Genomic DNA, 19,782 nt, shown 5'->3' on the forward strand with positions numbered 1-19,782 from the left:
AATTCCATGAAAAACTTATCAAGAATCTTCAAATTAAATAAATATGTAACATCATAATCTATGATTTCAATGCAAAGGAGTGTAAAATGGATGATGATGAAACTGTGTGAAAATGTGGTTCAAGGAATAAAAGAACAAAAATTGGTAGACTAATCAGAAGCCTCAAATTTGTATATCAAAAGCATTTTTCTTAAAATTTACTGGACAAAAATCTCCTTTCCAGATTATTAAATTACTTAAAGACAAGATATATGTCTTATCTAAAAATGAATTGCTTCCTATAATAAACCAACAAACTGTTAGATATTGCAGGAGCTGAAAACAATGCTCCCTCCCCCAAAAATGACAATGACTATATTTTAACAGAAAGGAAACCTTTGGTTCCCCATATGGGAATCATTTCAGAATCAACTGTTTGTATTCAACTAGGTCATCTACAAGAAGAATAAAGATCAAAAGCAATGATTAACATGGCATTGATTCATTCTTGAAAGTTGAAGAAAAGATAAAAATCAGAAGACACTGCAGACAATTGCAGCAACTACATTGCTACCTGCTTAAACAAGCTGCATACTCCCAAAATGGGAAATAGACAAAAGTAAAGACAATGATTCTGTCACTGTTCATCGAGAAGTTGAGCTGATTAAAAACAGTCAACACAATGAGGAGACTTTACCGGGACAACCACTTGCTTTTTTTTGCCAAGTGGAGAAATTAGCAGCCAAGGGCAACATTTAAAGAACAGGACCATTTGCAAAACATTTGGGAGGAGAATGACAGAAGATTATAAACAGAATTGCCTTACAAAATAGCCAAAAGCAGTAGAGAGGAAAATAAGCCTGCAGAGAATTTGGTGTGAGAACTGGATAAGCCAGATAATCACTTAAGAGTTTTTGTAGGCAAAGGAAGGGGAAAACAAATAGACATAAAATGGAACAGATCTAATATTATTTCTCTGGCAATGTATTTTCATAAATAACTATTACCATCCTAGTAGCTGGTGCATTATATAAGGATTTCACTCTGTTTATGGTACCTAAGAAAATGAAGTTGGGAATTCATCAAATATAAGAAGAAATATGAGCTGGAGGTTCATCATTAAAAGCAAATGGAGATCAATTTTCAAAACATCTTATGAAGAGGAAAAGATTCCAAAAATAATGGCAATCAGCGTTAGTGCTATTATAATAAAAATTACTGAGATATTATTAGTAAACCATAAAGCTACTTTCACATCAGAACAATGGATTTAGAGTTAAATTCTGTTTTTACATATAAAAATTACAGTTTTGTCAATTTTCTTTTTGACCCCTTGAACACATATTGCATTTTTCTTTGTCTCAACTTGCTCATCTATAAAATGAGTAAGTTGGGCTAGATCTCCAGGATGAGATGATAGTTGATTCATGGTAATAAAGTGAGGGGGGGGAAATTAATATCGGTTTTTCTCCCATGTTTGAAAACTTGTGGTTATATTTGACTCTCTTTAACCTCCCTTTCTGTCTGTCGCTCTCACTGCCTCTGTCTGTGTTTGTCTCTGTCTCTGTCTCTCTCTTAGTCTTTGTTTCTCTCATCTCTCTCTATCACTTCATGGGTGTTTCTATTTCTCTCTTGTCCTTTCACTATGTCTCCCTATTTCCCTTTCTTTGTCTCGCTATATCTCTTTCTGTCTGTCTCTTTCTCTTACTCCCTGTCTGTCTACCTATCTCTCTGCATGGGTGTTTCTGTTTCTTTCTCATCCTTTCACAGTGTCTCTCTACTTCCCTTTCTTTTTCTCACCATTATTTCTTTCTCTGTCTTTCTCTTAGTCTCTGTTTCTGTCTCTCTCTATATCTCTATATGGGTGTTTCTGTTTCTTTTTTTCCTTTTACACTGTCTCTACTTCCTTTTTTTGTCTCTCTATATCTCTATTTCTCTGTCTCTCTGTCTTAGTTTTTGTCTGGTTTTTTTCTATGTCTCTTTCTCACAAGTCTATGATTTTATTCATACCAGGAACTCCTAGTGAGGAAACTCCTTCTACCAAGGCAGATTGGCAACTACTCTGCAACTTAAGAGACTTAGAGAGTTACCTTGTATATACAGAAAGATTGAATTATTTACCCCATAACACACAGCCATGTATGTATCAAAGAAAGAAACTAAATTCTGGTCCTCCTAATTTAAAGATCAGTGGAGTGATATCTTGACTCTGAATGAATTGGAATTAAATGAGGCAGAGTTGCACAAGGTCGTCATCCTCACTCTCTCTTCTGAACCACCAAAGTCCAATGGCAAAATAAAAGTCAATATAATTGGTGAAGGCCCAAGAAATAGTGGATGATACTGGCATCTTCAATGTCTGACCAAGCTTTGAATTCTCCATAGTGCTTGCTTCAACCTCCTTCATAACCACTGGGAGAAAATGTTCTCATTCACCCATTCCACTAGGAGAAGTCTTCATGTGTTTCCCCCCCCCCCAGCATTGATTTGAGGCCTGCCAATTATCTTCAATCTAGCCCTTTTGAAGAGGCCGTTAGGATACGGCCACTGCATATGCTACAGTTTCTTGGCACCACAAGTAAGAATTGAGTAAGTGGTGGAGACCAGAAGTAGATGAGCAGCTTGACAAGCCCTCACACCAAAAGTGCTAGGCCTTCATGAAAACTCCAGCAATCTATCAATTCCCACATGTTCTTTTTCTTATATTCAATCATTATCTTGTGGATTTTTTTTCAACCATCAATCAGTTCTTGTCTAGTTTCACTGTTATCACCCAAATACATGCTGTAATTACCATGTAACTGGAGTTATCCCACTTTGATTTAATCCCCCACCTCCAATCCAGCCTTCATACTACTTCTAATCAATCACTCAGCCAGTCAATATACATTTATTAATCTCTTGTTATAAGCCAGCATTATGCTAAATGCTGGTGATACAAAGTCAAAAGAATACTAGCCTCCTAGAATTTATCATATATAACATACACATGTGTATATAAGTATGTATGTGTATGTGTTTATATGTATATGTACAAGACAAAAAATGAATATAAGGTTCTTTAGGGTGGAAATGTCCTAGATCAGAAAAGAATTCAGATAGAAGACAGAAGTGAAGCTTTATTTTAAGTGAATCCATGAATTCCAAAGAGTAGAGATAAAAGAGGTATGGGGAATAATCAGTAGAAGGCAAGGAGAGTCAGTGGTACAGAATCACAAGTAGACCAGATCTGTATTTGAAGAAAACTATTTTAGTAGCTATATGAAGAATAGTTTGGATTGATGTGAGAGTAGAGTTAGGAAAACCATATAGAAGACCATTAGGATAGTTTAAGCAAGAGCCTGCTCTTATGAAGGGCTGTTTTGGATATTTGTGTTATTTGTTCCTCATTCTCAAAAAGAACCAATGACATCCTCAGTGTGTTGTCTTGACTTGCACATGAATTAGATTTGAGTGAGAAGAGATCCTCAGCCTTGCTCTGTCCTCCAGAATCATCTGAGTCCAGTGGTAAGACAAAGGCCAAGACAACTGATTGTGGAGCAGAAAACAGGGAATGATCCTGCTCTTTTTTTTCTCAAATTTTGATTTGTCTGAGACAAGCCCATTTACCTGGGCTAGATAAAATTGAGGAAAAAAAAAAAAGATGGCTCAATTTATCACCCCAAAGATATCAGGCTGAGCAAGGAAGACCCTCAAATAACTGGTGAATCACTTCCTCAAAAGCCTCACAATTTCATTACTTTCACAGAAATATTCTCTATGGTCATTTGACCCCAGCCAGCTGCTTTTCATAGCTCTAGTATTCCTACCAAATGAAACTGTGGTATTTGGTTCATATGTGAAGTTTTTGTGCCTTTGATGAAATCATCCTATTATTTAAGAACATTTGTGGATCTCCTACATTTGTTTGTTGTCCTTCCACTTTTTTTCCTTAAAATATTCAGGGAAGAGAGGAGGAAAATGATCTGGAGGAGGAAATGGCAAACCACTCCAGTATCTTTGCCAAGAAAACCCCAAATGGGCTTATAAAAGAGTAAGAAATAAATAAAATGATTCACAAGAATAACAAAATGCCTATTTATGTGCTAAGCACTATGCTGAGCTAAGCACTTTTTAAAATAATTCTTATCTGCTCCTTACAACAACCTTGGGAGATAGATGTTATTGTTATCACCATTTTACAATAAGGAAACTAAAGAAGGCTGAGGTTAAGTAGCTTTCTCAGGATTATACAGCTAGTATGTGTAAAGAAGTCATATTTAAATTCAGGTTTTCCTGATTCTAGGATCTACACTCAAGTGCTACTTAGTAAAAGCTGAAAGCTGACTCTGTTTTTTTTTTTTAATTGATTTTTGTATTTGATACTCTCTACTCTAAGAGGTGACAATAATTCATTATCCTTTATAAAATTTTATAAATGACTTTATATTTTGTAACAGTACTGCTTCTGACTATCCCTTTTTCTACCTGGCAACTAAGCCATGTATTTGCTGACTGAGATACTTGTTGATTTCCATCATCTAGAAGAACACATAAAAATATTGTAATCATCATAGAAATCATGTTTTATTATCTATTACCCATTTTCCATGATAAATTCTTTGTAGTTCAGAATCGGGTTGTTTTAATTATGTGCTATATCTTTTTTCTCATTTTTAGTCTTTGTTCTATCTGTATATTAATTCTTATCTTTAACAAATCTGTAGAATGACCAAATAAACAAATGATTAAAAAATAACACCCATGTCAAAGAGAGTCTTTTTTGGTCTGTTATAACATAATCAATGTTTTGTGATGTCATTCAATGTGAGCCACATCTAGTGCCTGACAAATTTTTTTTCTCTAAGTATCAATAAGGAAAGTTATAAGTCTTCAGGGTAACTATTTCCCTCCTGATTCATATTTTATGATCTATTTCATACCATTCTCCTGTCTTTGCTCTGATGTTACCAGATAACAATGTGTATGCTGCTTTAATTTGAAGGGTCATCTCTAGCTCTTTATAGAGTTTCTCATCCTCTTTAAATTCTGCAATTAATGTTATAAATTACAACTATTTACATGATTTTTTTTGCAAATACTTACCATGAACTCTGCAACAGGAAATGGTCAAATGTGCCATGAGATAACGTTTGTTGTTACCTTTGATCATTCAAGAAAATCAGCTCCACGACCTCTTTTCTTTGTTTCTCCAAAGAGTATCTATGACTGACTCTTTCTTCCACTTAGCTGCAAATTCCTTCTTTCTTCTGGATTCATTTAAAGGTGGAATTCAAATGATTTAGTTCTACCAGTGGTTTGCCCATTTATTGGTTACTGACCAAAGATCTCATATTTTTTTTTTATCAAAGCTTTTTATCTCTTTTTCCCATCTCTTTCTCCCTCTTTCTCCCATCCCCTCCCTCAGATAGCAAGTAATCCAATATTATATTAAACATGATAGAAACATATGTTAAATCCAATATATGCATATATATTCATACAATTATCTTGCTGCACAAGAAAAATCAAATCAAACCAGAAAAAAATGAGAAAAAAAATGCAAGCAAACAACCACAAAAAGAGTGAACACGCTACATTGTGGACCACATTCAGTTCCCACAGTCCTCTCTCTGGGTATATGACCATACAGGTATAGTTATCAGACTTAAAGGCAAAGTCCAAATCTGGCCTCCAACACTTGATACTTACTAATGATCTTGGACAAGTCATTCAATCCCAATTGCTTCACCAAAAGAGAGAGACAGACAGATACAGAGAGACAGAGAGACAAAGACAGACAGACAGAAAGAGAGACAAAAAGACAGAAACAGACAGAGACATAGACAGACCCAGTTAAAAAGACACAGGACAAAGAGGGAGAAGAGAGAGAGGGAAAGAGAGGAAGATAGAGATGGAGAGAGAGATGGAGAAGAGGGAAGGAGGGAAGAGGGGGAGGAACAGAGGGACAGAAAAAAAGCTCTGAGAGAGCTTTCAAAAACCAAAATTTTGTTCACTTCCCAATTAGGCAGTGGAATAGGATTTTATGAAACACACACACACACACACACACACACACACACACATATATATATTTAAAATCTCAAATGGGACTTGATCTGCATTTGGAAGGGTGTTCTTGATCTTGATCTAGCTTCAAAAAGAGATAGGAAAATTCAAGAGATGGAAACAAAGATGACTTCTTTAGGCATGGGAAACTACAAAGACACAATGCTAACAACATACTGTGTGACAAAATACTACATATGGGTAGTATAGCAGTTCAGTTTGAATGTAGAGTGCAAGAGTGGAGTGAGATTTAAAGCAGTCTAGAAAGAGAGATTAGGTACCTGAAATGTACCGTGAGGTAGAAGAGATAGGAGAGGGATATAGTGAAGCTCCAGTGTAACCAAAAGTTTTGGAAGCAAGACTGATAAGTTCTTTATGCCTTTTCAGAGACTCACTACCATTCTGCCTCTTTTTCTCAAAGAAACTCACCCTAGATCTGGGATGAGACTTCAAAGAATTGCCACAGTAGCTTAAAGTTAAGACTTCAGAAGGAAGGAAGGGTTAGTCAGACTCACAGAATTTTTCACCTCCATGAAAATGAAGCTCAAGCATCTCCTATTTGGGGCCTTTCCTAAGATTCTTCCCAATCACTAGTGCTTTCCCTCCCTAACTACTTTGTATCTATTACATTATTATCTGTTTTAATTTGTTGGGAAAGGTGTGGGGCTTATTTTTTTTAAAAGATGGCCTAATTTTGTATATTCTCTATATTATATCTATTTTGTATTTACTTTCTCCACTAATAAGCTGTAAGCTTTGAGAAGTGTTTTGTCTCTTTAATAATTTTTCTTTCTTCCTTCATTCCTTTTTTCTTTCCTTTTACTTTCCTTCCCCCTTCCTTCTTGTTTCCATCTTTTATATCCAGTGTCTAAAAAGTTACTAGCTTTTAATAAATGTTTGTTGATTGTTTGATTGATTGGTCAATGAAGTTGTTGGTCATGTGACCAAGTAGAGTCAAACCTATTCTCTGCCTGTCTATTCTGTTATATGGACACATGCTGTTGTAAGATCTATTACCGCTGGCTGGCTTAATGCAGGATTGATAGGCTAAGGTGTAGAAAAACAGCTCTTTTCATCAGGGTATCAATAAATGGCAGCAATTATCATTTGATCCTATGACAGGGAAATTCAAATTCTCAAAGCACAAAATATGTTTAAAAAAAAAAACAGTATTTGAAGAGTACTTAAACACAGCTAGGATTTCTTTTTCATGGCCTCTCTTGAAACAGTTTCTCCTTAGCATGTAAAACAGGAAAGTTTTCAAAGGATCATAAAAATAGAACTTTTAGGGTGAATTTTTGGGGAAACACTAAGAAATTTATAGTTAGAAGATTCAGGGGAAGATTAATGTCCTGCTCCTGCTACACTTCTCTCTGTATAAATTAAGATCTATTGATATGTAATCTACTTTAATTGAATTCCTATAAAAAAGATGAGAAAAGAGCTTTTATATCATATAATTACCAAGTTGCTAAGAACTTTTTTTGATTAAATGATTTATGATTTCTATGATATGAATATTCTCTCCACTGATGCAAATAGCAACCCTACTAATCTATTACGGATAGTCATGGCCAAAAAATATCATCACCTGGGGACCAATGTTCTGGTGAGGAACTTTTCTGTACTTAACAAGGCTCGGCCTTCATTGACAGATGCACAATCCATTACCACGACGATAATGGAAGCTTTTCAAGCTTTTTAGGAACTACCAGAGCTTGCAGCCCACTGGCATGGCCTCAAGAATGTAGGGTCACCTCCACACCACAATGAAGCTTTGGAGGAGGAGGACTTTAGTGATGCATGAAATACAGTGAGTAGAAGGATGACTTTTTATCCATTGTCATAGTTAGGAATCCCGCCCCATCTCCCAACCCTCACTTTTTTTTTTTCATTCTACTTTCCTGAGAAAATAAAACAGGCATTGATTGCCAATATTTGATTCACTTAATGAGAAGCTCATGAGATCTGGGCTCTTTGCTTGCATTATTCCCTGCTGGATTTTTCTTTTTTTTTTCCCTCGTCACTTTGTCTTTAATTCTTATGACTGCAGCTGTAATGCCTGGAAAAGACTAAATGCAAAGAAGTTTGAAAGAAGACATATTTTATGACTTGACAAAGAAATACAGACAACTGTCCCTCATTAGCTGTCATTTCTTGAGTTTTAAAGATCTATATAGTGTTGTTTTTATCTCCTAACTGACAGGTCAGAAAGAGTAAGACTTCTTTTCAAATTTAGCTGGCATTTAATCAAGGAAGAAAAGAAAAAAAATTGGAAAATATAGGGCAGAAGTTGGGGGGGGGGAGGGGAAGAGACTTGGGGGAAAGAGAAGCTAGTAGTTCTCCTGATTTTAGCCACTTTACATCTTAGAAAGCCATATCTATTGGCATTGATGCTTGACATCAAATTCAGAGTTTGGCTTAAGAATAGGGCTACCATTCTCACAAAACCATAAAAGGACATTTAGATTTAGAAGAGACCTCAGACCATCAAATCTAATCCTCTCAATTTACAGAGAAGGAAAATGAAGATCAAAGAATTTGGATTAGAGCCAGGCCTTGATTTCTGGTGCCTTGACTCCCAAATATTAACCTCTTTCTAAGACATGCTGCTTTTGGTTTTGTTCTTTAAGGAGATGAAAATGGCTAAATTTGAGTTGAAGACCTTCTGATCTTTATTATTAAACACTTCATCATTAAAGTGTCTCACTTTCTCCTCCATCCCTTCTTCCCATTAGATGTTTCTTCCTATTGGATTAGTTACATTTTTATGTGTTCTGCAATGCTTTGTGTCACCAATACCAAATTCCTATTCAGGGTGCTTTTTTTAGAATCTTTCTCTTTTGTGACTTTTGAAGTGGCCCTAGGAGACTTTCCCCTAAACTCTGGTGAAAGCCTTCAGTCCTGTCATTCTATCATTCATTCCAACTATATCATCATCAAACTATCGACCACAGATGTTCTCTACCATTCCTTCCTGACCCATTACCGTCATACGTCTCCCCAAACCTCTCTTCAGCTCCCTTTTATTGTCTTTTACTAGTAAAATGCAAGCTTTTTTAAGGGCAGGAAGAGTGACTTTCAGCATTTATTCTTTTCTCAATGCTTAGCACAGAGTCTAGTATATGGTAAGCTCTTAATAAATGCTTATTGACTTAATTTTGTTTAAATGACCTAGCTCTCTAATAACTAGTTGAGTTGCTTAAGGAGGCATTCCCCAAAATGGAATAAATTCTTGTGAACTTTTTGATAGAATGAATGATCTCCTTGCTAACTGAAATAGCAAAAAAATCTTTGAGTATATTTTCTCATTCCTCACTTGGTCTTCCCCTTCCACTATCCACAATGCCATATTCTAGAATCTTCCCATACCTCAATGACTTCAGATATTCCCTCAAATGAGAACCACACTGGGACTGTTTCAACTGAGATATTTTCTTTCCTTCTTTTTGCCTTTCTTTCTTTCTTTCTGTTGGGTCTTTTTTTTTCTTTGTTTGGCTCTTTTGCTGAGTTATTTTCTCAAAATTAACAAAAAAAAAAAATGAGAATCCATTTCTATGCCATTAACAACCTGAGAAGAACATAAGAATGCTCCTTGGTATAGGTGAGAATGTCTTGATTTTTTCAGCAAATTAAACTATATCTTAAAAAAACACAACTCTTCTCCTTCCCATCAAATTAAAGCAGAATGACATAAATAAAAGGGGTGAATCATCTAGGAAAGGAAGACTTTGTTTAAACTTGATCACCTCTGTTTTCAAAATATAAAACCAATAAGGATCACAAATTTAGAGGGAATCTTAGAAGCAATCTATCTAACCCATTCATCTTACACTGAACAAAATTAAATCCTAGAGAGGTTAAGGAATTTGATCAAAGACACAAAAGCAAAAAATGTGAGACATGGGATTTATGAGTATTCTTTCCACTATACCATGATTGGTTGGGCTTGATTACTTTTGAAGGGCATTTTAACTAAACCTATGGATAATCAACTGCTCTCCTTAGCACTTTATGTTAGTATACATAACATAGAATTTATTTTTATTTGTCCATTATAAAAATAATTCACTATATAAGATCACTATTAACCCAATGGTAACTAAAATTATGTTATAGGACCAGTTAGTCCAAAAGAAAAAAAAAAAAAAAAAAAAGATTCTCTTGAGCACGACAGTATTACGGTTCTTAAGAGTTGAAGCATGCCAGTGCAGATGTTCCTAATTACTCTAAAAACACAAATACTTACACAAACCAGTTGGTTCCAGCTACAGAATAATTCAATTAAAGGAGTGCTTATAATTTAGCAGTACGAATAATAGTTAGGACTAGCAAGTCTGTGAAACTATAAAGAATTGCAGACATACACAATCTGAGCCAGAAAAACAACTCTATATGTTTTTTCAAAAAGGAAGCCTTTAGATTTCTCAGTTTCTCTACAGTTGGCAGCACCCTGTTACCTGAGCTAGTCAAATATATTCATTCCATCTCACCTTGAGAGCTACCTGGATAAAGCCAAATGGTGAATAGAACAAGACTGCTCCCTTGGTTTAAATTACTCTTTGAGAAATGGATGACTTAGGTAATGTGATACAGAATTAAATCAACATACACAATGAAACTCAAACTCTGGAGACACACAGGATTCTCTTTGCAAATAATAATCTTGGCACTGAGCCTCCTTTATGTGCTGAAAACCCTACTGCTTGCTCACAGCAAATATCAGGGTTGCAACAGGTAATTGGGTGCTACTAATAATGTTTGCAAATAACATCTCAAGGCAGGAAGTGTTTACAGCTTCACTTAATGGGATGAAACAATCTTATCTGTAAGCTTAAATTCTAACACTAATAGTCACTAAGTGGGTTTTTAAAATATATATATATTTATAAACAGTTAATTTACACAAATTCTACCTACTACACATATATGCATATATATTATATATCTCCAAAAATTATTAAAACTTAGATTCAAAAATGAAAAAGTAAAAATTAAGTTTAATGTACTGAAATAACATTCAAATTATTACCAAGGTGCTCATTTCCCCAAAACAAATTAAATGTCTTCCTAATTGTATTATTTAAGTTACATTTTTAATAGTTGGTCTCTTCACAATACCCAGGAGATAAAAGAGAATGCTGGTTTACAGAAGATGGAGGAAAAAATCAAATAAGATTACTTTACCTTGTGTCACCTGCTGGACTGCCAGCATTATCCCCGACACTGTATCCGGAATCAAATTTTCCTTCAGGTTGTAGCATGGTGCCCATTCCAGAATTGGCAGTCGCCTTAGACACCACTGTTTAAAGTCTGCACATTGGAAGGAGTTTATCTTCCTCCATACCACATTATTCTTTTTTCTCTTTACTCCTGTCATTTTCCAGGTCCCCTCCTCCCAAAAGCTTTTTCTTCAGGAAAGGAAAGTCGTTTCAAACACACCTCCCTTCAGTGCCAGCCTCCAGTTTTTTTAGTGTTTAACAATGTCAAAGCTAGAGGGAAGGAAAAAAAAAAAAACAAGAAGGAAAGAAAAAGAGAGAGAAAGATTAAGAGAAACACTTAAATATCTGGAGCTGAGTTCTGGTTGGCTTTGGAGTGGCTAATTAATTTAACTCCAAATATGCATTTAAGCCTTGCATCCTCATCTAAAGGAAATAAAGAAATGGCCCCTCTTAATGTAACATGTTTCTGTTCTTTTAAAAGTATTAGGTCTAGCCTTAAGTTAGGCTAAGGCTCTCTATCCAGTAATTTCTCCCTTATATTCACTGTAGTGCCTTATGCTTTTGGCTCAGATCCCAATGGTTAATGAGGTAGTGCTGGGCGTGTGTTGGAAGTGGGCTGGGCTATGCTAATACAACCAGGAAGCTCTCAGCTAGTACAATCTCTCCCTCCAAGCTATGCATAAGTATAAAGCTGCTAGAGGCTCTGGAGTGCAAAATTAACTCACAGAACATAGCCTCCCTTTGAGAACGATCTGATACTTTGTTTGCAGACTATTAAGCATTGGCGATTCATTCCCTATGAAATGAGATTTTCATTCATGGAGAAATGCTCAGGTAGCTGGTTGAACAGTTTGGGTAAAAGAATTTCCAGTTCTTATAAATAAACTGAAACTTCATGTCACAGACTAACAAAACAGGCATGACAATGGATGGAATTATTTGTGGCTAAGGTTCCTCACTGAAATTGCTCTTTGGGTTTTCTCTGATTGTTTCTCTTCATCATTTACTTCTCACACACACTCTATTGTGACTGGTGTTTATTGAGGAATGACAGCATGGTAAAAATCATTGTGTAAAGTGTCCCCCAAAGGTTTTTGGTGTCTATTCTGCTTTTATAGTTTCATTAAATACATATCCCCTTTGTTTTTACATTTTATAGTAGTTCCGAGAGATCGTCAATTTTTTTCTTTTTTTAAAGAAAGAAAGCCGGCATTTATGAGCTGTGTGATTGGAATTATACCAAAGAAACAGTTTATTAAATAAAACTCTAACAGCCAAGAAAGAGAATACTATGTCTATAGTTCACTGAGGCCCCTTTTAATGCCCTTTCGTCCAGAGAATACAAAACTGATTTCTGGAAGCCTTTAGAATAACAAAACTCTTGGATCCCTTGGATATTTCTCTGGTCCCCTGCTGTACCTTTTTCCCATTTGTTTTTAAATTAAGGTGAATAGCTACTTTCTCAGCTTTCCAAGGATGACCTCACTGATTTCCACTCTATAATACCTGCTTCTGCCTCACACCCTATCAGTACCTTGCATATATGCAACTGATATTTTTGTACATAGGTCAAAATTTGCTTTGCTGCCTTCCAAAATTTCAACTGTCCAAACTATTTGATTCCTATAATTATCACCTTCTTTAGAGACTTTGGCTTGCAGTGTTTCTTATGTTCTCATGTCTAAGTGAAACCACCTGATATTTGCTATAATCATCACCGTGTCAACAACAAAGCTGCATCAACCTCAGTAGTTTGAAAGCCTCATTTTAACTGTCTTATGTTTTTTGTTTCTTTCTTTCAAAAATAACAATCATTATTAATTCTATTTTGTAATCATTTAAAATCCTTGTTCTACACCCTCTCCACTCCCCCCCACCCTCAAAAAATACAAACATGAATTTGCAATCTGCCCAAGTAAAATGATCACCTTGCATGAATGTTGCAAAAGGGTTTTCTGCACTGGATGGAAGGCTAGAAAAGATGAGCATCAACTCTGGCATTCTATGATGCTTTTCATGAGTCTATGATTTCATGATAAATATTGAAAATTAAGGTGAAATTTATCAACAGAAAATTTTATATGCTCAATTCAAACCATTTTGGAGAACCCATTCTGATTACAGATAATAGAATGTAAACTCTGTAACCCTCAGAGTCTAGTATATGACAGAGAATTAATACATGCTTGTTGAATGAATGAATGAATGAATGAGCACACAGTGTTACCTATGAGAATTCAACTAACATACAAATACCACATTTGAGAATTAAAGATGCATTTTCATAATTGCCAAAAAAAAAAAAAAAGTAAAGATTAATTCTATGTCCTTTGAGCCTTCTGGCAAAAAATATTTCAATTATTTCAATCAGAGGTTCTTAACTTTTCTTGTGACATGGATTCTTTTGAATTCTAGTGAAGCCTATTAATACTTTCTCAAAATAATATTGTTAAATGTATAAGATTATAAAAGTAAACAAATAAATATTGAAATATAATTATTAAAATATGTGTAAGACCCAAGTGAAGAAATTCTGAACTAGATGAACCTTTCTCAAGGATCCAAATAATAAATTAATTTTTTCCCTTTCTTTTTCAGCTCAATGTTTTGACTGGTTCCTATACTTACATGTTCTGTTTAGGATCCCAAAATGCCAAAACCTCACAATACAAACTTGAGTGGGAAGATCTGCTTCAGATTCATAAATAGGAATGCCAAAAACTGTATGAAATAGTCTATTCATCCACATGAGATTCCCAGGGCAATTGGACAGACTCATAGTTCAAGAAAACTAGATAAGCTTTTACATAACTTTCAGTAGCCATGTCAATTCACTCTCCAGTTCCATGTCTTTCACTTTCATCCATATACCAAATGGAGGGAAGCTCCAATTTGATTTTCAGACAACATATTAAAACAAAAAACTGGATTCCATTAAAATTTTCTCTTCTCCCTGCTCATTTCTTGCAACTACCCTAGTTTGCAAATTCCACTTTTTTGTCAAAGACACCAGTCTTCTCTTGGTTTTACTGATTCATACCATTGTTTTTCTCCCTTGTTTTCCAAATCCAATTCATTACCAAATTTTGTTGTTTCTTCTTCATCATGCTTCTGTAATTCATCCTTTCCTTTTCATTCCCTCTCCTGTTGCAGATCCAAATCACCTGGACCACTGAAAAAGTCTCCTAAACAACTTCTCTGTCTCTAGCCTTTCCTCCTTCTAAGTTTTCTCACATATTATCACACATAATAGTAAGAACTGCTTTCTAAAAACATCATTTTAGAGTTGGAAGGAAAATGGAAATCCTTTAATCCAATCTTATTCATTTCACAGATGAAAAAACTGAAATTACTTTGCTAGGATTATACAGGTAGTAATCAAGGTGGAATTTGAAATCAGATCTACTTTATAGTCAGTGCCATGCTTTCACTCCCAAAGTTGACTCTAAAACTTCAGTAGTCAATGGCTTTGAATCCTAAACTCCCATGTAAGTACTTAAAGACCTACTAAAAGTCTACAGAACAACTTTCAAAAACAAGGTATGAAATCATAGAGCTCCCATGGCCTTCAAAATGAAGGAAACCTTAGACTTTCACCTTCTCCCTTCAAATTCTCTGCTGCACTCCATGGAAGAGATAAATCACACATAATACTTATTCCTTTCAAACTGTTGTTGTTATTGTTGTTGAAGTATTTTCCCAGGGAGATGGAGGGAAAAGGGGGAAGAGATATTGGCCATAATTTTATCTACATATTGGTAATTTATCTATAACTGATATAGCCTTGTTGAATTGTTATCTTTCTGACTCCAAGTGCAACCACCATTCAATTCACAACACCATTCTTAAATGTATACATTTGCCAATCATTCTACTTGAACTACTCCACCTTCCTTTAAAAGTCTGGCCAACAATTCAAGAAGCATTTATTAATCACTTTCTATATGCCAAGTATTAAGATAAAAACTCGCTTTCTTCTTAAAAGCTCTCAAGGTGAATTGTAACAAAATCTACTTATTCTATAAATTCAATGTACTGTCAATATGTACCTTATTTGTATAAATGTACATAAAAAAGTTCTCTGTGTCCACATTCATAAATTTTCTTGTTTGTGTTCCTTTGTCTGTTTTGTATGTATTTGTCCAGTATCCTTCATTATTCTAAGATATCTAAAGGTATGACTCTAATCTTGTTTCTTCCATATCTCTCCAGGTTATCTAGAATGGTTCCCCCTGCACTTAGAAGATAGTCAATAAGTGGTGAATGGCTAATAACAATCTTTATACTCAATGTTGGCAAATTTATTAGACATTTAGTTCTAGAGATCCTTCTTAAAGAGGTTTATTTTTCCTTTTATTCTTTACATCCTGGGTATAAATAGCAAGATGCCAGTCCTTCCTCCTTTACCTTGAAGAGAACCTAAGAGCCATTTCTGATACTAGTCTTTCAGTGGTAGACTTTTCTCCACACTACAAACAGGAATTTTTCTGGGTGTTCCCATAAGTTGCTGGTCCTATTAAATTAGCTCACTCTCTTGGATACTTCTATATAACTGATCCAGTGGGATGTCCAGTTGGGATGTTTGTCAAGAGGCCTTGACATGATTCCTTCTAAACTATTCTTTTGTTTAACCAATTAGCTTTCCAGCCAGAGGTAAATCTTAGTTTTCTAAAAGTTCAGTGTCCTCTTATGCAGCTTAGTATTTAAATATGGAATGAGCTATATTTTTCCATTTATTAGTAAAATAGGATCATGAATCTTATAGATCCTTGATATTGAGAGTTTTAAGTCAGTCTGTTTGTTTGTTTCAAACTGACCGGTAACAATGTAATTCATATTTGAATTAATATTGATATTTTAAACAAAGAGACCTTCAAAAACTTTTGGTGGCCATATCCATTTTGCAAGTTCATGTTGTTAGGTCAGTGTAACAAAAAGTAGCATCATATTAGAAGACAAGAGACTGAGAGAAGTAAATTAAAAGGGAAATGCTGTTCAATGGCAGGCCATATTATGAAATTCAAATATCTTCTCGGGCTTTAAATATGCAATAAAAAGAATGTTGGATTTGAACTCTAAGGACCTGCACTGAATCCCAGGTTTGCTCACTTTGGTCACTTAAATAACCATGAATTAGTCCCAACATCTCTGTAAATAAGTCTCAGCTTTCTTGAAAGGATTGACCCAACTCAAGGTTATTAACCTGAGATCTATATGCTTGTTTTCAAAATATTTTGATAATTTTGTTTAGATATAATTGACTTCCTTTCTAATCCTATGTATTTTGTATTATACATTTAAAAACAAAGTGTGAGAAGAGGTCAGTGGGCTTCACTAGACTGTCAAAGTATGATATATAATAATGACTAATATTGGGCCACTGTCTCTTCATGGCATTAAAATTGACACTGGGATCTCAAGGGCTATGCCAGTGATATACCAGTGTCCTGGTAAGTCTTATCAAGCCACAAAGATTCATCATTTAAGTCCTTGGACTTTCCATATCTAAATGGGGAAAGCTTTATAACCAGAGAGTTGGCTTTTAAGTGATCAGTGGTTTTAGTCATGGTCATTCATAAAATTGTCCACTAAGAAGCATGACATATTGTACTTTGTTTTGGTAAATGGAGACCCCACATTAATGACCTTTAAAAATGTTTAAGTGTTGAAGGAATTATTCTTTTACCTAAAGTACTTGTAAATACACATATGAAGTGAAGGATGGAGAATAGAATACACATTTGTTGAGTCTATTATGTATCAGACACTTTACAAATAATATTTTATTTGATTCTCAAAGCAACCCTAAAAAGCAGGTATTATTATTACTCTCATATTACAGTTTACTAAAATAGGCAAAGTAAGGACCCAATTTCATAAAACTAGTCTAAAACAAATGTCAGTTTTAAAAGTAATTAACATGTGAAAAATACTTAGGAACCTTTGGGTAAACTTAAATTCCAGTTGGTCAACCACGTGAAAGAAGACAGTCAGTTCTCAACATTTAGACATTTAACAACTTCAAGCATTCCTATGATTTTATTAGCAACTTCATTTTCACTTTTGCAGTGGCAACTATGCATATTTAAGCCTGTGCACAATAGAGAATGATACATGTAAGTTTATGGAATGAATGCTACTACTAGATGCTTCACTTTTCTGGTTCATCTTATGGATGCATATTTTCATTGTCTACCTCTAAAACTCAAGTTTTATGTTGTAGGTATGTCCCTAAAGGGCATGCTTGCATACAGCAGTACATACATACATACAACAGTACAAAGGGTACTGCAAGTCTTTTGAAATATAAGCCTCTGTGTGCAAAATCAGTGATACAGCTTAATGAGAAAGTAAATGTTAAATATCATGCCAGAATGTCTGCCACCATTATCAGCCACGAATTTAGTGGCAACAAAACATGAATAGTTTTATTAAACACAATGTTTTCATACAACCATCTGAAACAGTGGAAGGTAAAAATTCAGGTCTAAAAATTGTTTTAGATTTAAGATTTTGTGCTGTACAGTATTAATGATACTATAGATTTCATATGATAGACTTTTTTGAGATGTTAGCAAAAAAAGGTTACAGAATTCTAAGGAATTACTAGTGAGAAAAAATGTTTTGTATGTTACCAATTTTATTGCTTATACTGCATTTTATGGATTATTTCATGGTTATTGTTTTAGGAGCAGTGAATATTACCATAATTAATGTTTCATTATAAAGAATAATATGCATTAAGTATATTTTCAGCTATCTCTAGTTTTTGGTGGTCTAACTTCTTATTTCTCATAAGTTTAATTTATCAACATTCACTATTTTTTAACCTTTGTGCCATGCTTTGTTCTTATATCTAAGAACTTTACCGCTGAAAAAGTTGAGGATCGACTGTATTTTAGTCTCTGTTAAGCCTTCCACTGTTATTCAATAAGAATACATTTTTTTCCAGTCAGAATCTTAGGACACAGACCCATTTCCACTTTCCCCCATAAATTCTTTTATTTTTTCAATAAAATGTCCACAACCCAAATCTATCCTAACAAAAAGAGAATTTTACTTTAATTAGAAAACTGAATCCTTGCATCAAAGTGCTTAAGTTAATATTCTGTTGATACCCCTGGGCTCCATTCTTTCCAGGGCTAGTTTGGATATCAACTCCTCCACAAAGCCTTTGCTGACACTATTCTCAGATTTCTTAGAAAACATTTCTTGGGTTTTTTGTATTTATTTCATTCTCCCTATACTGTTATCTCTATATGTTTTATTTCTCTCTATTAAAACATGACATTCTTTAAAGTAAGGCCTGTATCAATGATTTTGTATCGCCAATGTCTAACACTGAGTGCATGATACATGGTAGGTAATTAATAAATGTTTCTTAAATTGAATTGAATGAATGTTCTCAAGGAGATAGTATTAAAAATATTTTTCATTTCTTTCAAATATCAGAGGGTAAATATAGTGGATAATTTATTAGTTTGGCCTTTCTAAAATCATCACTTAATTAAGCTTGTGCACAAGTCTTCCAAAATGAAAGTGGATTTTTTTTCCTACTTTGAATTCATATGGTACATGTCTTACATTTATTTATCTATGGACACTATATATACTAGACTGTAACAACTCTTTGGGAGCAAATACTTTTATTTTTATCTTTGTATCTTCAGCAGCCAGCACAATACTTGGCATATTGTTGTTTTTCAATCACTCAATCTTATTTGATTCTTCCTGACCCATGAACCAAACTGTTCATGAGGCTTTTCTGGGCAAAGATACTGGAGCAGTTTTCCATTTCCTTCTCCAAAAGATTAAGGCAAACAGAGATTTGGTGACTTGCTTGGGATTAAACAAGTAAGAGAGATAGGATTGGAACTCAGGTCTTTTTGACTCCAAGCTCTAACTGCCCCACTTGGCATATAGAAGGTATTTAATAAAAGTTGGGTGAATCAAACTGAGCTAATTGAATCATTCTATTTTAAATGAATCCTTTTGTACAATGTACAGCATGACCAAAACATCTTCTGATTATATCTATTCATGATTGCTGTATTGAATTGAATCAACTAATGTATTAACTGTTATTTTTTAAATGAATTTAGCACAGTATATACCTTATTTCAGCAACATGTGAAATAAAACAAAAAATATAAACTCTTAAAAGACTGGGACTGCATGTTTTATTTCTATTCTTATAGCACCCAGCAAAATGCATAACACAAGACAGGCATTTAATGAATGTTTGTTGGTTGATTAATTGATTGATGTCTCCCAACAATTTCAGAGATCAAGGACCTCTTCCATTAGATGTCTACTTCAAACTGTATCATCAGTATCTTTGAAACTAAGATCATCAAAGATTTTTAAATAGAAAATCTAAATATTTGTTTTCTTAGTAGCTGATTGACTTAAGGGAAAAAAGATTCCTCCCATATATCTGTCAGTTGCCTACACAGAAGGCTTGCTTTAAGTCCAGGCCAACTAAACCCAATTACATTTTTTGCTTTCTGCTTTATGACAAATAGCTTTGCAG

The 19,782-nt window shown here is 34.5% G+C and overlaps 1 protein-coding gene across 3 annotated transcripts in view; it reads right to left on the reverse strand.

Annotated features, from left to right (window-relative positions):
- The window catches only part of SLC26A7 (solute carrier family 26 member 7), a 273,392-nt gene that overhangs the window by 166,174 nt on the left and 87,436 nt on the right, over positions 1–19,782 (reverse strand). For 2 of the 3 annotated variants that reach the window (XM_074269721.1, XM_074269713.1), the window contains exon 2: positions 11,215–11,519. The exons of the other annotated variant lie outside the window; for it this stretch is intronic. In XM_074269721.1, coding sequence (XP_074125822.1) covers positions 11,215–11,407 — 193 coding nt within the window. In that variant the 5' untranslated portion in view covers positions 11,408–11,519. The remainder of the gene's footprint in view (positions 1–11,214; positions 11,520–19,782) is intronic. 3 annotated transcript variants of the gene reach the window in all.

Source organism: Sminthopsis crassicaudata, chromosome 1 (assembly GCF_048593235.1).
Source record: "Sminthopsis crassicaudata isolate SCR6 chromosome 1, ASM4859323v1, whole genome shotgun sequence".
NCBI lineage: Eukaryota > Metazoa > Chordata > Mammalia > Dasyuromorphia > Dasyuridae > Sminthopsis > Sminthopsis crassicaudata.